This window comes from Camarhynchus parvulus, chromosome 2, assembly GCF_901933205.1.
Source record: "Camarhynchus parvulus chromosome 2, STF_HiC, whole genome shotgun sequence".
In the NCBI taxonomy this organism is placed as follows: domain Eukaryota; kingdom Metazoa; phylum Chordata; class Aves; order Passeriformes; family Thraupidae; genus Camarhynchus; species Camarhynchus parvulus.
In genome coordinates, this window is record NC_044572.1 from 132,147,419 (window position 1) to 132,160,857 (window position 13,439).

The 13,439-nt window shown below is 40.7% G+C and overlaps 1 protein-coding gene across 11 annotated transcripts in view; it reads left to right on the top strand.

Moving 5' to 3' along the window:
* The window catches only part of RIMS2 (regulating synaptic membrane exocytosis 2), a 445,769-nt gene that overhangs the window by 417,171 nt on the left and 15,159 nt on the right, over nt 1-13,439 (top strand). The window contains exon 1 of one of the 11 annotated variants that reach the window (XM_030967137.1): nt 8,098-8,317. The exons of the other annotated variants lie outside the window; for them this stretch is intronic. Within the exon in view, the coding sequence (XP_030822997.1) occupies nt 8,188-8,317 (130 nt within the window). The 5' untranslated portion in view covers nt 8,098-8,187. Of the gene's footprint in view, nt 1-8,097; nt 8,318-13,439 lie in introns of those variants that run through there. 11 annotated transcript variants of the gene reach the window in all.

Below are 13,439 nucleotides of genomic sequence, written 5' to 3' on the forward strand. Positions count from 1 at the left end.
ACCATTAAAATTAAGGTGTTTCATTAGTGAATATGGTCCCTTTGTAAAATCCTAGTTAAGGTTTAAAGTATTTGCACCCTATATACTTGTACCCATAAGAAGGAAAATTTATGACATCATTAAAATGGTGTAGTTTCCACTGACATTCTGGAACTCTGAGGCATTCAGAGATTCCACTCTAGCAGCTAACAGTAACCATATGGATGGTAACCATAAGGTTATGGATGGAACCATATGATGGTTACAAACAGCCTGGAAGCCAGGCTGGCTGATGGATGGAGCTGGTTACCTGTGCACTACACAGTGCAGGCAGTCTGAAAGAGCATTACCAAATAGATGTGGCAAGTCTCTGCAGTGCTTTGCAGAGCATAAGGAGCCTCAGAAAATCCCATTTGGTTGTTCAGCACTGAAATCATGCACAGCAGTCTGGCACACAGTGTTTTCAATGAATATAATCTGTGGTCTCAAGAAAACAGATAACCTAATAGGCATAGAACTTTGCAAAATCACACCACCTTAATATATATTAACCTTCTACGGGGTATTTTGAAATTACCTGACTGACTTGCAAGACAAATATCTCTTCAACGCTGACATTTGGACTCACCAAGGCTTTTGACACTTGATGATAACATATTACTTTTAAAAGGCAAACATATTTAACCAGACCTGCTCTGTCCTTGGCAAACTATGTTCTCTCTAGTCACTGCAGTTCTTGAGTGCAGAGAACAATGTGTGACAGGTACACACCTCGCTTTTCACCCTGTTGTTTACATGTTCATAATTTTACATGTTGTTTGCAAAACACATTTCATTTCAGCAGGATGCTCTTTGTATTTTTTTTTCTGGCAGAATACAAGCATAAAGACCCAGAATACAAGCATAAAGATCATAGAGTGCTCTTCTGCATTGCATCCTCTTCAGTAGCATCAGCAGATTGCAGCCCCAACAGAGCTTCAGGATAGTGTGCTCCACAGGCCACTCAAGTGCCAATAGTTCTGTACTGGTTTTGTCCCATCTCTACTGAAGATGGAATTATAAGGGAAACAAATCATGTTTCATGAAATTAGAGTGTCTGAAACTAATTACACTGTCCTCCTCTAAGACATTCTGAAAACTTTCAGTGGAGTACATAGGCAGCTGCAATAATATAATTTGAGCATATAAATTAATAACTCCAGCTTGTTTTTAAGCTGATGGGTGTGATGAATTATGAAGGTCATTCTCAGAGGCAAAAAGGTGGACTGGGATAAAAACAGAGGAAGCAGATAGAATGTATGCATTTATAAAAAAAAAAGCCCAAACCAAATCAAACAAAACCCCACCACTTGCCTTTGGTTTTTCAATCTGCTTCATATTTTTCCTATGGGTTTCTTTCTCAACACTTCTTTCTTCAAAAAAAGCTGTAGCTTTTTATTTCTGTGCTCTTGGTTTCTCCCCCTGATGAAGCAGTACGAAGTAATAGTTTTTACCAAGTTCTAAGACACCTTGTGATTTGCAGATCACCTTGTGATCATAAAGATGTGAAATTACTTTAATCAAAACAGAAATAGTCAGCAGTGTAGAGCTTCTCTCTCCAACCTCTTAGTTACTTGTGAGCTATCTACATTGTGTTGCCTCATGCTAGCTAGCCCATGAAAAACTCCTTTTGTTATCCAGAAAAATTATTACTTTATTTTGGTTTTGTGGTTTTCTCATAAACATTGAAGGGGAAAGTAAATATATTTTGTTTAAATAAGAACAGACAGCTTTCACATGTGATTAATATTAGCATTAAAGAAAAAGAGTTACTTTTATAGATTTCCTTTATGTTCATTAAAGAGAGCTTAATGCAGAAGAGAATGCCAACTGCAGGACAAGCAATCCAACTATGTTGTTTAAGAAACTAAAATTGGTGTCTTTATGCATCTGAAAGCAGCCTATGTTTCCAAGAAAAAAAAACCAAAAGACTTCGCTATTTCTACCTTTTAAAACAATTTTTATGTTAAAATTTCCCAATTTTATTTTTAGAAACTGAAATTTGTTGAGTGTTTGAAAGAGAAGTAGTGAAAGTAATTTCTTTCAGCTCTTCAAATCTGTATCCTTTGAAAATGTGCAAGACTTTGAAATTATCTTCACACAGGCTGAATAACTTGAAGGTAGAGTCCCATTGGCAGAGACTGTTAAGGTGATGGGATCAGTGGAACCGCTATTCCCATGCAGGAATGCTGGAATTGTGTACCAGTAAATGACTCCTAGGGTGGGCATGCAAAACAAGCGGTTCTAGGAGAATCCTGTTTTGCTGATATAACTGCACTTCCACTAACTAGGGAATTCTCCCAGAACAGCTGTGTCAGTCAGCAAAGCTATTTTGGTATAAATCTGTACTGTGTACCTAGCTTGATATTTGGGGTGGAGTTGACCTTACAGTAGAAAATGCCAAAAGAAGTGGGAGAATGGAAAAATTTACTGTTACCATGTAAGCAGACAGAAAATTCTCTGGGAGTGCTTAGTAGGGGATGCTCAGAAAACCCAAAATGTATGATTTAAATAAAGTAGAATTTAGAAAACTTATACCTAACAGCTAGATGTAGAAAGAACATAGGAATCATTGTTATATCATGAAAATTTAAGAAGAGTGGGAGACCACTGAAGGTCAATGCTGCATGGGAGCTATTGCCCTGGGATGGAGTTCATGACAAAGGTCATGATGAGGCAGGGACCAACTATTTAGCATGGTCTCTTGTGATAGGACAAGGGGTAATGGTTTCAAACCAAATGAGGGGGTAGGTTTAGATAAGTTACAAAGAAAAGTTTTTTTTTTATAACAAGTGTGGTAAAACTCTGGAACAGGTAGATGTCTCAGCCCTGGAAACATTCAAGATCAGGTTGGATGGAGCTCTGAACAACCTGGTGTAGTGCAAGGTGTCCCACTCATCACAAGAGCATTGAACTACATGACTTTTAGCTGTCACTTTCAACCTAGAACATTCTATGATTCTTTGATCATGATCAAAAAAATACTAAGTCAAGAACAGTGAATTTTTATAAGATGGGATTCAGTAAAAGCAGCCATTACTTTGTGAAGGACCTTGTACATTTCTGGAATCTGCCCTTTCAAAGTGCTGGGCTGGAGTTGGCACTTGGTCGTCTCCATAGGGAATGAGGACAGCCAGCACAGTCCTAACATTGAGCAAATTATAGTCAATAGCAGCTTGTTACTACATGTTACAAGTTTTTATACATAAACCCTGTTTTACACTAACTGGGCCATGTTTTTAATGATCTTTTCTGTGTATTGTTTTAGCTTTACACAAAGGAAAAAAAAAAGGTTCAATTCAGTAATAATAGCAGTTGTATATTCCAGTGATACTTAATCTGGACAAATTACTGGAAATTGCTTGAATAATTGGAGACTCAGTTGGAGAATAACATTTCCTCCAACCAATACTGGCATTTATTTTTCCTTTTGAGTCTTCCTAGAATTAGATAAATGCTGGGTTTTCAAACTGGGTTATTTTTTGGAGTGGGAGACAATTCAGTTAACTCTTTCTAAGGCCCTTGTCAAATACTCCTTCTCTGTTCACATGTTGGCTGTCTCTGATTAGTGAAGACTGAGGGCATGAGAGGAGGCAAAAACTCAGTGAAATAAAACACAGTGTGGGAGGTGTGGGGGATTCTCCCTCCTGTTTTAAGATGAAGCAGTTTGCCCTTCTTGTAGTGACACTTTGCACAAAGATTTCTTATAAGTGGGAATTCATTAAGAGTTTGAATTACAATTTTAATGTGTTATGCCTAATAGTTGATAGGTGTGGTGCAAGTTGAAGATTATTAACCAGCATATAAAGCTCAGCAGCTGAATTGGTTTTTTTTTTGAAGATAATCATAAACAAAATAAATCCCTTCTGTAGCCAACAAAATAAGTCTGTGGGCAATGCTTGACAGAAGAGGTGACAAAGAAAAGTCAATAATTCCTTTCCAGTCCCATTCCCAGGATACCTTCCTTAATTGCAGGTTAAAGGAGAAACTTTAGATCACCCTTCCATAGTGACTGCCCCAGAGAATCCTCTCCAAAATGTGCACAAGGGCTCAAGAACTCTTTTATGGCAATGTGTGCTTTTATCTTGTGTTCAGAAGCTGAAGCAGGCTTTAGGAATTAATCCATAATATAGGCAATAATAAAAAAAATTGCCATAAAAATTATTGAATTCTTCACTCCAGGGAATTATGACCTCTGGGTTCAGTACATAGAAGTAAAAATGGGAAGTGAAGAAATTTCATTTTTCCTTTTGATTTTTCTGTCCTTGTTAAAAGGCATGGTTTCATGAAGGAATCATCAAATCATTATTTTTCTGAAGGGTCCCCATTTTAAGTCTAATAATTAGTGCTTACTTGAAGCAAGCTTGCTGAAATACACCCAGTTACAGATGAAACATGGAAAAACATGGGGAATACATTAATTTCCATGTTACTTTTTAAATTACCTCACATGGCATATCTACATAAAAAGAGAAAGGTACATTTATTAAATTCAGAATTCTACTATTGGCTGGCTGTATTTAGAGTAAGTTGACACCAAATATCCAGTGCCACAAATTCATCTTTTAGTAATTTTCAGGGAACACAACTAGTAAGCAATTGCTTCCACAGTTCTTTAGATGAGCCACCAAAATATTTTTTAATAAATCCAACCCAACAAATAGCATTTCTTTAGGGCAGTACATACATTTATAGAAGGTGTCTGATCTTGTTCTGTTTGACCTGGATTCCTGCAACATAGTTTCTCTCAGCAAACTATGAAAATGTTAAAAAAATAGCATACCTGGGACTCTCTTGCTTTGTCTTAATACTTAGCATTAAGATGGGAATTCGGGTGCTGCTCCTTTAACAGGAATTTTTTTCACTTATACCTGGTGAAGCAAATCAATGAGTGTCAGTTAAAATTTAAACAATCAGCAAAACAGCTGGGGGATGTTGTCAATGTCAGGGTAGTAAACTTGTTTTCTGCAGTTCAGGATGTGTCTAGATTGCCATCAATTAGATTATTTGTATAATGCAATCATTAGAAACTGAGGACAGCCTCTCCAAATACCATGAGAATTTATGGATTTCTCACCTCAGTTCTTTGTGTCTGTTTTTATTCTCCATTTAAACATTTATCTTAAAGAAAGAAAATTAGGACAGAAGGATATTGAGGAAGCTTGGATGGGATGGTGATCCAGTGTTTTGTCACAGATTTTTTTGCATAGGTGCCTAATATCCCAATGTCTTTTTGGGGTAATTTGTAATTGACTACAGATGGTTGAGGTTTTAAAGTGCTTTTCTTGGTATAGGCTGATTTTATCAATGACAGTAACAGGTTTTTTATATACTATGCAATATCAGCAAAAATGTCAATTTGTTGTTACTGGCTTAGAAGCCTCCTGGCTTCTAAGCAGGTATTATTTCTTCTACAAGAGATACTTCTACGGGGAGTTCTTACACAAGAATATTTATAAATGTGAGTGAAAGTAGATGAAACAGATGTTCCAAATCAGTTGCTCTTACATTTTTGAATATGTATTCTAGAGTTTATTTATATTTTTGTATGTCCAAGTCACCCAACTGTTGCTTTGCCTTTCTCTGCATTCTCAATGACTTTTCAGTTTTATTCAACTGTTTTTGTGAAAGTAACCAGTAGTTCATCTGAAATGTAATGAACATTAACTCTTTTTTATTATCCAACTTCTCAAAAGCAGTCACAAATTATTATTTAATGGACATTTACTTTTCTGCCACATCTTACATTCATAAAAATGTTGAAGGAAGTTACTTTGTCTGCTTTAATGTTTATAGATAGAAAATTCTATAGTCACCAAGTCCTTTAAAAATATCTTTAGCAATTATTTCAACACATTTTATTGGGTTTTGCCAGTTATATGATCTTGTATATTAGGCATTTATTATTATTACTACCATTACACTTTCTTTTAGAGTTGTTTGCTTTATAGTATTTCAGTAATGTCTTTTTAGAGTAAAGTGTAAACAGGAAAAGCTCACTCTACCACTTGAAAATACTTTAAAGGGATGTAATGCAAAGGGTGATTTTAGAGGAAGAGGTACTGCAGGCTGACCAGGTGTCCACCACAGACCTTGGCAGGTCTTTGCCATCATGGAGTGCCTGTCGGCCTGCCTGTGGCATAGAAGGGAGGTGTCTGTCTGTCTTGGCAGCTCACCTTCTTGTTAATCTGTAAAGCATCACAGGGAGGCGACAAAATTGGGCATGTGGCCAGAGAAACATGATAAGTAACTAAATACACATTTTGGATCATGACCTGAATGAGACATCTAAAATATGTCAGAGCCTAGAGAAGCTGCCCTGGGCATCTTTTATAGCCAGTAAAGAGGAAAAAAGGGATTTATGTTCTTCTAAAATAAGTTCCTATGATGTTACATGAAACGTGCTTTATTATATTATAGTTATCTAGAAATCAAGTTATTGGGAAAATTATAAAAATAGCTGTAAAAACTCACTGCTTTGCTGTAGATTGAGTGATGATGGTTCCATCCTGAATGCTAAAATTCCAACTAATTTTCATTCTTCAGCAAAGTATGTCAGTGATAGTGTTGGCTGGTTTTAATGTCTTATTATTATCCTTTCCAATCATCAGCTCAAGGAAATACATGAGGGGTGTGAAGTGTATTTCACTCTACATACTTTCTTCATGAAGAGTTTCAGTTTCATTTCAAACCATCATTCTGTCTGCAAAATTTGTTAGATCAAACCCTAAACATTATATTTAACCATTATTTTGAGATAATTCTTTTTTTATTTGAAAGAAAACTGACTGCACCCCAAGCCCTGCATTTACTGTCGTTACTGTTCAAAGGGCCAGTAAGGAAACGACAACCACGTGCAAGGTTTGATAGCACTTTTGCACTGTCATGAATAGTGGAATAAGTCGCTGATGCTTCAAAAGATTGGTACAGTAGCTAGTACCTCTTTTTAATCATACCCAGTGCTTTAATTTCTTAGCATTTTAGGGAAAAGTTTGCCAAATGCTATATATTCAATTAAGGCAACATACTGGATAAAAGGAAAAAAAGGTAACATTAAATAGTGTTGAGGAAGATATGGAAGTAAGACTGGATAAAAGCCCCAAAATTATGTGATGTAGCTATAAACAAATCCTCTAAGGACTGAATTTAGAAAAGATACACTCATGCCTAAGGAGGCAGGTGTGCTTTAGAGAAATACAGCTTGGCTTAAAGTGGAGAAGAGATGAAGGATTTGCCTGTGGCTTGCAGGGCCAACTCCTCAAGTCCTGCTGGGCCACTGACAGAAGCAATGGGCACAAGCTCACACACAGAAGCCTCACACCGAACATCAGTTTTTCACTGTGAGGGTGAGTGAGCATCGATGAGTGAGGTTTCCCAGGGAGGCTGAGTCTCCATTCTTGGAGAGACTCAAAGCCGTCTGGCCTCCAGTCAGGGCAGCTGGGCCTACTGACCCTGCCTCATGACCCAGGGACCCCTTCCCAGCTCAGCCTTTCTCTGGTCCAGTGGTTCGTTCCCTCTTTTACAGACCCCACCCGAGACTGCCCGTAGGCTGCAGGTGTGTCCTGCTGGCCGGGAGTGGAGCCAGCGCTGACCAGCCCCGCTCGCCGCCGGGGCCGCTGCTGCGTTCTCTGCTCCTTGCCGAGCCACGGGGCCGCCTCTTCTACGGCCTCCCCCCGCCTCCAGCATCCCTGCGAGCCCCGGCCGGCGCGGGCGCGCCCCTCCCGCCTGCTGCCGCGCAGGGGCCGCTCGCCAGCCCGGCGGGAACCGGGCGGAGAACAAAGTCTGCGGGCGGTGCCTGCGGGACGTCCCGCCGCTACCGGCCGGCGCCGTGCCCCGGTCCTGCCTCCGGCGCGCTCGGTATTTACAGCGGCCGCGGCCGGGCCGTCCCGCCCGCGAGTCTCGCACGACGGCGCCGTCCCGCTCCGCCCGCCCCGGAGCCCCGCGCTGCCGGCTGACTACTCGCCCCGCTGGTAGGCGGCTCCGTGCCGGCTGTGGCGGCCCGCCCCGCCGAGAGCAGCGGCGGCGGCAGCGGGGCAGAGCCGGGCACAGCGGGGCAGAGCCCAGCTCCGCGGCGCGCAGCCCGCCCAGCGCTCCCCGCCGCCCTCAGCCCCCGCCGCCAAGACGCCGCGCTTCTTGTACCGCGCCAAAGGCGGGTGCCGTTCGGCCAAGATGGGCCGGCAGACGGCGGCCGGCGGGCGCGCCATGCAGCGGTCGCAGAGCCGGAGCAGCCTGTCCGCCTCCTTCGAGGCGCTGGCCGTCTACTTTCCCTGCATGAACTCCCTGGAGGAGGAGGACGGAGGTGAGGGCCCGGGGCACGGTGGCCGCAGGTGTGCGCGGGGACCACGGGCGCTCCGGGCCGCTCCGGGGACGGGCCGGGCTCGGCCGCGGCCGCCCGCCGGGAAGGGCCGGGGATCGGCGCTGGGCGAGGAGCTGGATGGGGGACGCGAGTCATGGAGAGTGGCTTGCGCTGGGAGACATTGGTAGCACCGTGCTTGTAGCTGGAGAGTGAGGTGGGATTTAGATGATGTTTATCGTCACATTGGGAATGAAGTTGCTAGCTGAACTTTAGTTACGTTGGGGGGAGAAATAAAGGATAGAAGGTCTTTCCATTCTTTCAATTTTCTGCTCATTCATACGAAAAACAAACCACACTTCCTCGCGGGTGCTTTTCTGACAATCTGCGGGCTTGTTCAGGTATCCCTTGTCTTCCATTGCAACAGAATTTGAATAGAACACCAGAGTTGAGCAATTACATACTGGCCCCTAGTACCCTTTCCTTAGAGGCAGCAGTGTAGGTGGAAGGCTAACAGGAGAAATGCAGTGGATTTTTTGTGTAGCCATGGCCCCCAAAAGGACTTGCTATTTGGAACGTGCAAATGTACATACATAGTTATGCATGGCACCAAACTGTGTCCAGGATGGAACTTGTATTTCATGAGTTTGTTTTGAGTATACTGGTTTCATAAAGAAAGTAATCTGTTGTGTTTAAATATGTTTATGTATAGAATGAGCTGATGGGATTTCCCTTGTTTTATCAGAAATAATTCAAGATTTTTAATTTCATTAAGATTAATGGAACAAATTGCAGCTTCAGTAGATTTGAACACTATAAAACAGAGAAACCAATGTCCAGTGCTGCTATGCAAACATGTATCTGCTGTGTGTGTACACCATTCATGATCTATTTAAAATATCTGCATGTTCATTTATCACCTTCCACATTTCAGGCTGAGTTCAGTGGGTAATGTCTGTCTTTGTGTGTTGATTTATCTTTTCATGTGCAATGGTCTCTGATTTTTTTTCTCCAAAGCATCTCTCTATTCTGATTGAATCCCAAGGCATGGTCCCTCACCTTTTCCCTGCCCTTAGTCTGGGGCTGGCCAGCTTGCCCCTTTCAGTGGAAGAGAAGTGGCTGCCCCTTGGGGCAAACTCTGCTGTCCTTCAGTACTCTCATCTGCTCCCTGCCTTGAACAATGAAGTGAACTGCAAAATATTGCCAGTAGACTGCAGGGTAGGCTTCAGATGGCATTTTTAATACTATTGATGTGCTAATAAACACTATGGCTGAAAGCACACGCTGAAAATATCATAAATTATCCTAAACTAAATGTGTAGGTATTCTTTGAAGATTATTTTTCTTTGTCATTCCTGAAGCCTTTTCTTTTCAGTCCTGATTTTTAGATACAATAATTGCATTAATCCTGTGTGAAATCAGAGTATTGATTTGTTTTGTTCTACTTGGTTGTCTTTACTTCTCTAGGAATCATTTAATTTATTCCTTGGTGGAATCTGTGTTTGCTTAAAACTGTTCACTGGTTCAAAGAAATATGAAGTACATGGAAGTCAGTAGAGAAATATCTGTAAATTTAAGGATAATTGTAATGATTTATTTATTTTGTGCTGGCAAATTATTCAAAGAGAAGTGTTAAAAGATTGTATAATGATGAACATGTCACATATTGTGTTGATTTATGTTCTCTGATCCTATTTAGATGTAGACTGCACTTGAAAATGCATTTCATTAATTCCCATGAGAAAAATGCAACTGCTATGCAGTTTTATGGATTTGAGTTTCTGCTACCTCAGTTTAGACATACCAGGTTACAGAGGGAATGGCAGGCATGACAGCGAAGATCATTTCCCAAGTGTTCTCAGTGGGATTAGAAAGAAAAAACTGTGATGTGTTCTCTGGATGGCAAGTCACCTCTGCACTCAAATTGGAATTTGTTGTCTTGAGTGTTTATACAATTATATTAATGTAATGTATTTAAAGTGGTTGTGATACATGCACACCCATGTTCACATACAAATATTCTTTTACAGTTTAATCTGAAAAAGGTATCAAACCCACTTCATAAGTTAACTGTCCTCATGATGTAGTTATTTCTACATGTAGTGGATGGCTTAAAAAAAAAGATAACCAGTTACAAGGGTGCTTTTTTTTTTTTCTTTTTTTTTTTTTTTTACATTTCACACTTAGTCATATTTTTAATACGAATAGAAAATCTAGAAAATCTGACCAGTTGAGGCATTTATTTGAGATACTCTCTTGAAGACTTTATTAACTGCCAAAGTGGATATACTGGTCCAGAGGTGTATCTTTTGGTATGAAAGAATATGAGTACTGTCAAGCTCAGAAGTAATTTCTTAGCAAGTAACTCAATACAACAAATTAATAATTTTTATAGCTATTTTTGAACATGATGATTAAGAAAATCCCTTTCTGTGTTGGCTGATTAAAGGAGGAGATCTCTTAAGCCCTGGCGTCCAAGCTGTGATGTACTGAAGAAGTGGGCTCTGGAAAGGCTACTGTTTGCTGGTTTTGGGAGCCATGAATTTGAATCATAGAATCATCAAGGTTGGAAGGGACCTTCAAGAACATCCAGTCTAGCTGCCTACCCAGCACTGTCACTGTAGCCCCTAAACCCCATCACCCAGAGCCAGATCCAGACACCTCTTGAGCACCTCCAGGGGTGGTGACTCCACCATCTCCCTGGGCAACCTATTCCAATGCCTGACCACCCTAACAATGAATTTTTGTTTCTAATATCTAATCTGAATCTCCCCTGTCTCAGTTCAAAGCCATTTTCTCTCATCCTCTCACCGCAGGCATGGCAGAAGGGACTGAAGCTCACCTCATTGCAGCCTCCTGTCAGGTGCTTGTAGTGTGTGGTGAGGTCCCCCTGAGTCTCCTCCAGGCTAAACAAGCCCAGCTCCCTCAGCTATTTCTCATAAGTTCTGTTTTTAGAGCATTGTTGCCTTTCTCTGGACACCCTCCAGCACCTCAGTGTCCTTGGAGGACCTGAAAATGAACACAGTACTCGAAATGTGGCCTCACCAATGCAGAGTACAGGGAATTTGTCATGGCTAGGCCTAAACTTGCCATGGTTGGCCTGGTTTGCAGTACAGGGAGCTGCTATTTAAAATAGCATTTCTTACCTGCTGATCAGTTGAGATGAATCCTTCCAAGTTTATGCACATTCATTATTTAGGAGTTTATTATTCTTAACCACATCTAGTAAAAGGTGTTAGCAAAAAATTCTTTGTATCATCCATTTCTTTCTGGCATGTCTGCATGTATACACACAGGACTAACATGGTGCCAGAAATGTATGTTGTCAAAGTAGCAAGGATTTTAAAGAGATGTCTTTTGCATTTTATTTTGTCAGATTCACTGATGATAAAATGTATGGCCTGCATACTGAAGTGACAATTGGTGTCAAATACCACTTAGAATAGACATGGAATTACATGGAAATGTAATTTATTACATGGAAATTGTTGAAGAGGTATGGGGACAGAGTATCTGTATGAATGCTCTTGAAGCATTCATATTTTTTCTGAAATCTTGGCTTTGTTGAAGTTAAAGAAATTTTGTGACTGTCAAAAGATAACAGAATTTCCACTATAAATGTGTGTGATATTCTTTTAGATGTCTGTGTAGTCATAGTGCAAAGTCTCGTGCACATTATATATTTACAAGTAGTACATGAGTGCACTAAACTTTCCCGTGAACAACTGAGCGAATGAATTCTTCTGTACAAGAAGCTTACTGGAGAAGAAGTAGAGTTATCCAACATGCAGAGAAGAGAGGCTCAGGTCACATGATGTGATCACTAGAAAGCCTATGTCTATTTTTATGAGTGGGACTGGTAACTTGGTGCTTCCTCAGATGTGTATTGTTTACTGTAATAAATTTTTACTATGATTTCGTTTTTATACTTCACTTCTGATTTACATTTACACTGAGGTGTTGTAATAAACAGTTAAATAGCACATTGCCAGGAGTGCAGCTGTGGAGCTGCTGGTTATGGCAAGGTCTGTATGCAGAACTATGCCCACCAAAAGGGAGTATATTTCAATTTAATATCTTCCTTTGCTGAAGTTTTTGGGTGGTAGTGAAGCTTGAGATTGAAGGGGAAAGCCAAATTGCTTTGCAGGTGCTGAACACAATTCAAGAGATAATTTATGGTAATTTAAGACATAAATTAATTCAGAAAGAACTGGAAAGCATCTTGGTCTCCCAGTATGTTAGAAAAACAAAAGGCAATTTAAAAAAAGCCACAGAATGTTCTTCAGTCCAAGACAATCATGCCAAAAATAGCAAAAATTAGTTGCGTTAGCTGAGGAGAAGTTACGTTACAGTTTTGCATATTGATGTCTACCGAAGGAAGTATCTGAATGTTGCTGCAGGAGTTCAGCAGGAGTAGAAGCACACTGTACTCTCCTGTCACCTGGCTGATAATTAGCTGGGAAACTTGCTGGAGGGGTTGTTGGATCCCACATAGGTGTCAGCGGGAGTGCTGCCCCTGAGTGAAGACTCAGGACTTTATTTAAAGGTATGCTGAGCTGCTCGGTTGAGCCCTGGTAATGGCTTCAGTGGCATTTCTCACTGATTAATCACTGCACATTGGTACAGCTGGAATAAAACTCAGCAGTTCCTGGATTCTGTTCCTGTGGTTAGACTGCCAGATCACAGTGTCCCTCTGGAGGTCCCAGTAGACAATAACAAGCAGACAATAATTTGACCAGAAATAGAAAATGGGGGAAGTAGTAACAATAAATTCATTAGCACAGTAATTACTAAAGTGAAGAGAATTCTGAAGATGAAGTAGTTATCCTTTAAAATTACCATCTTGAAAAGAATAAAGTAATATAGGAGTATCAGGCTATGAAGAAAACGAAAATAACTACATCATCTTGGGGGAATTGGCCTACATTTTAGCCTTGGTGGTAAAGATGACCTTGTTTATGTGGAATGTTCATAGGCAGAGCCAAGGAAGGATATGAAAGAAGGGTATAATGCCCTGTGACAGGTTATCCTGTAAGAGATGAACCTTTAAAGAGCTTGGCTGGATTGTTGCTAACACACCGGAGATCGTCTGCTGCACATTGCATGCAATGGTGGGGTCACTCATCTT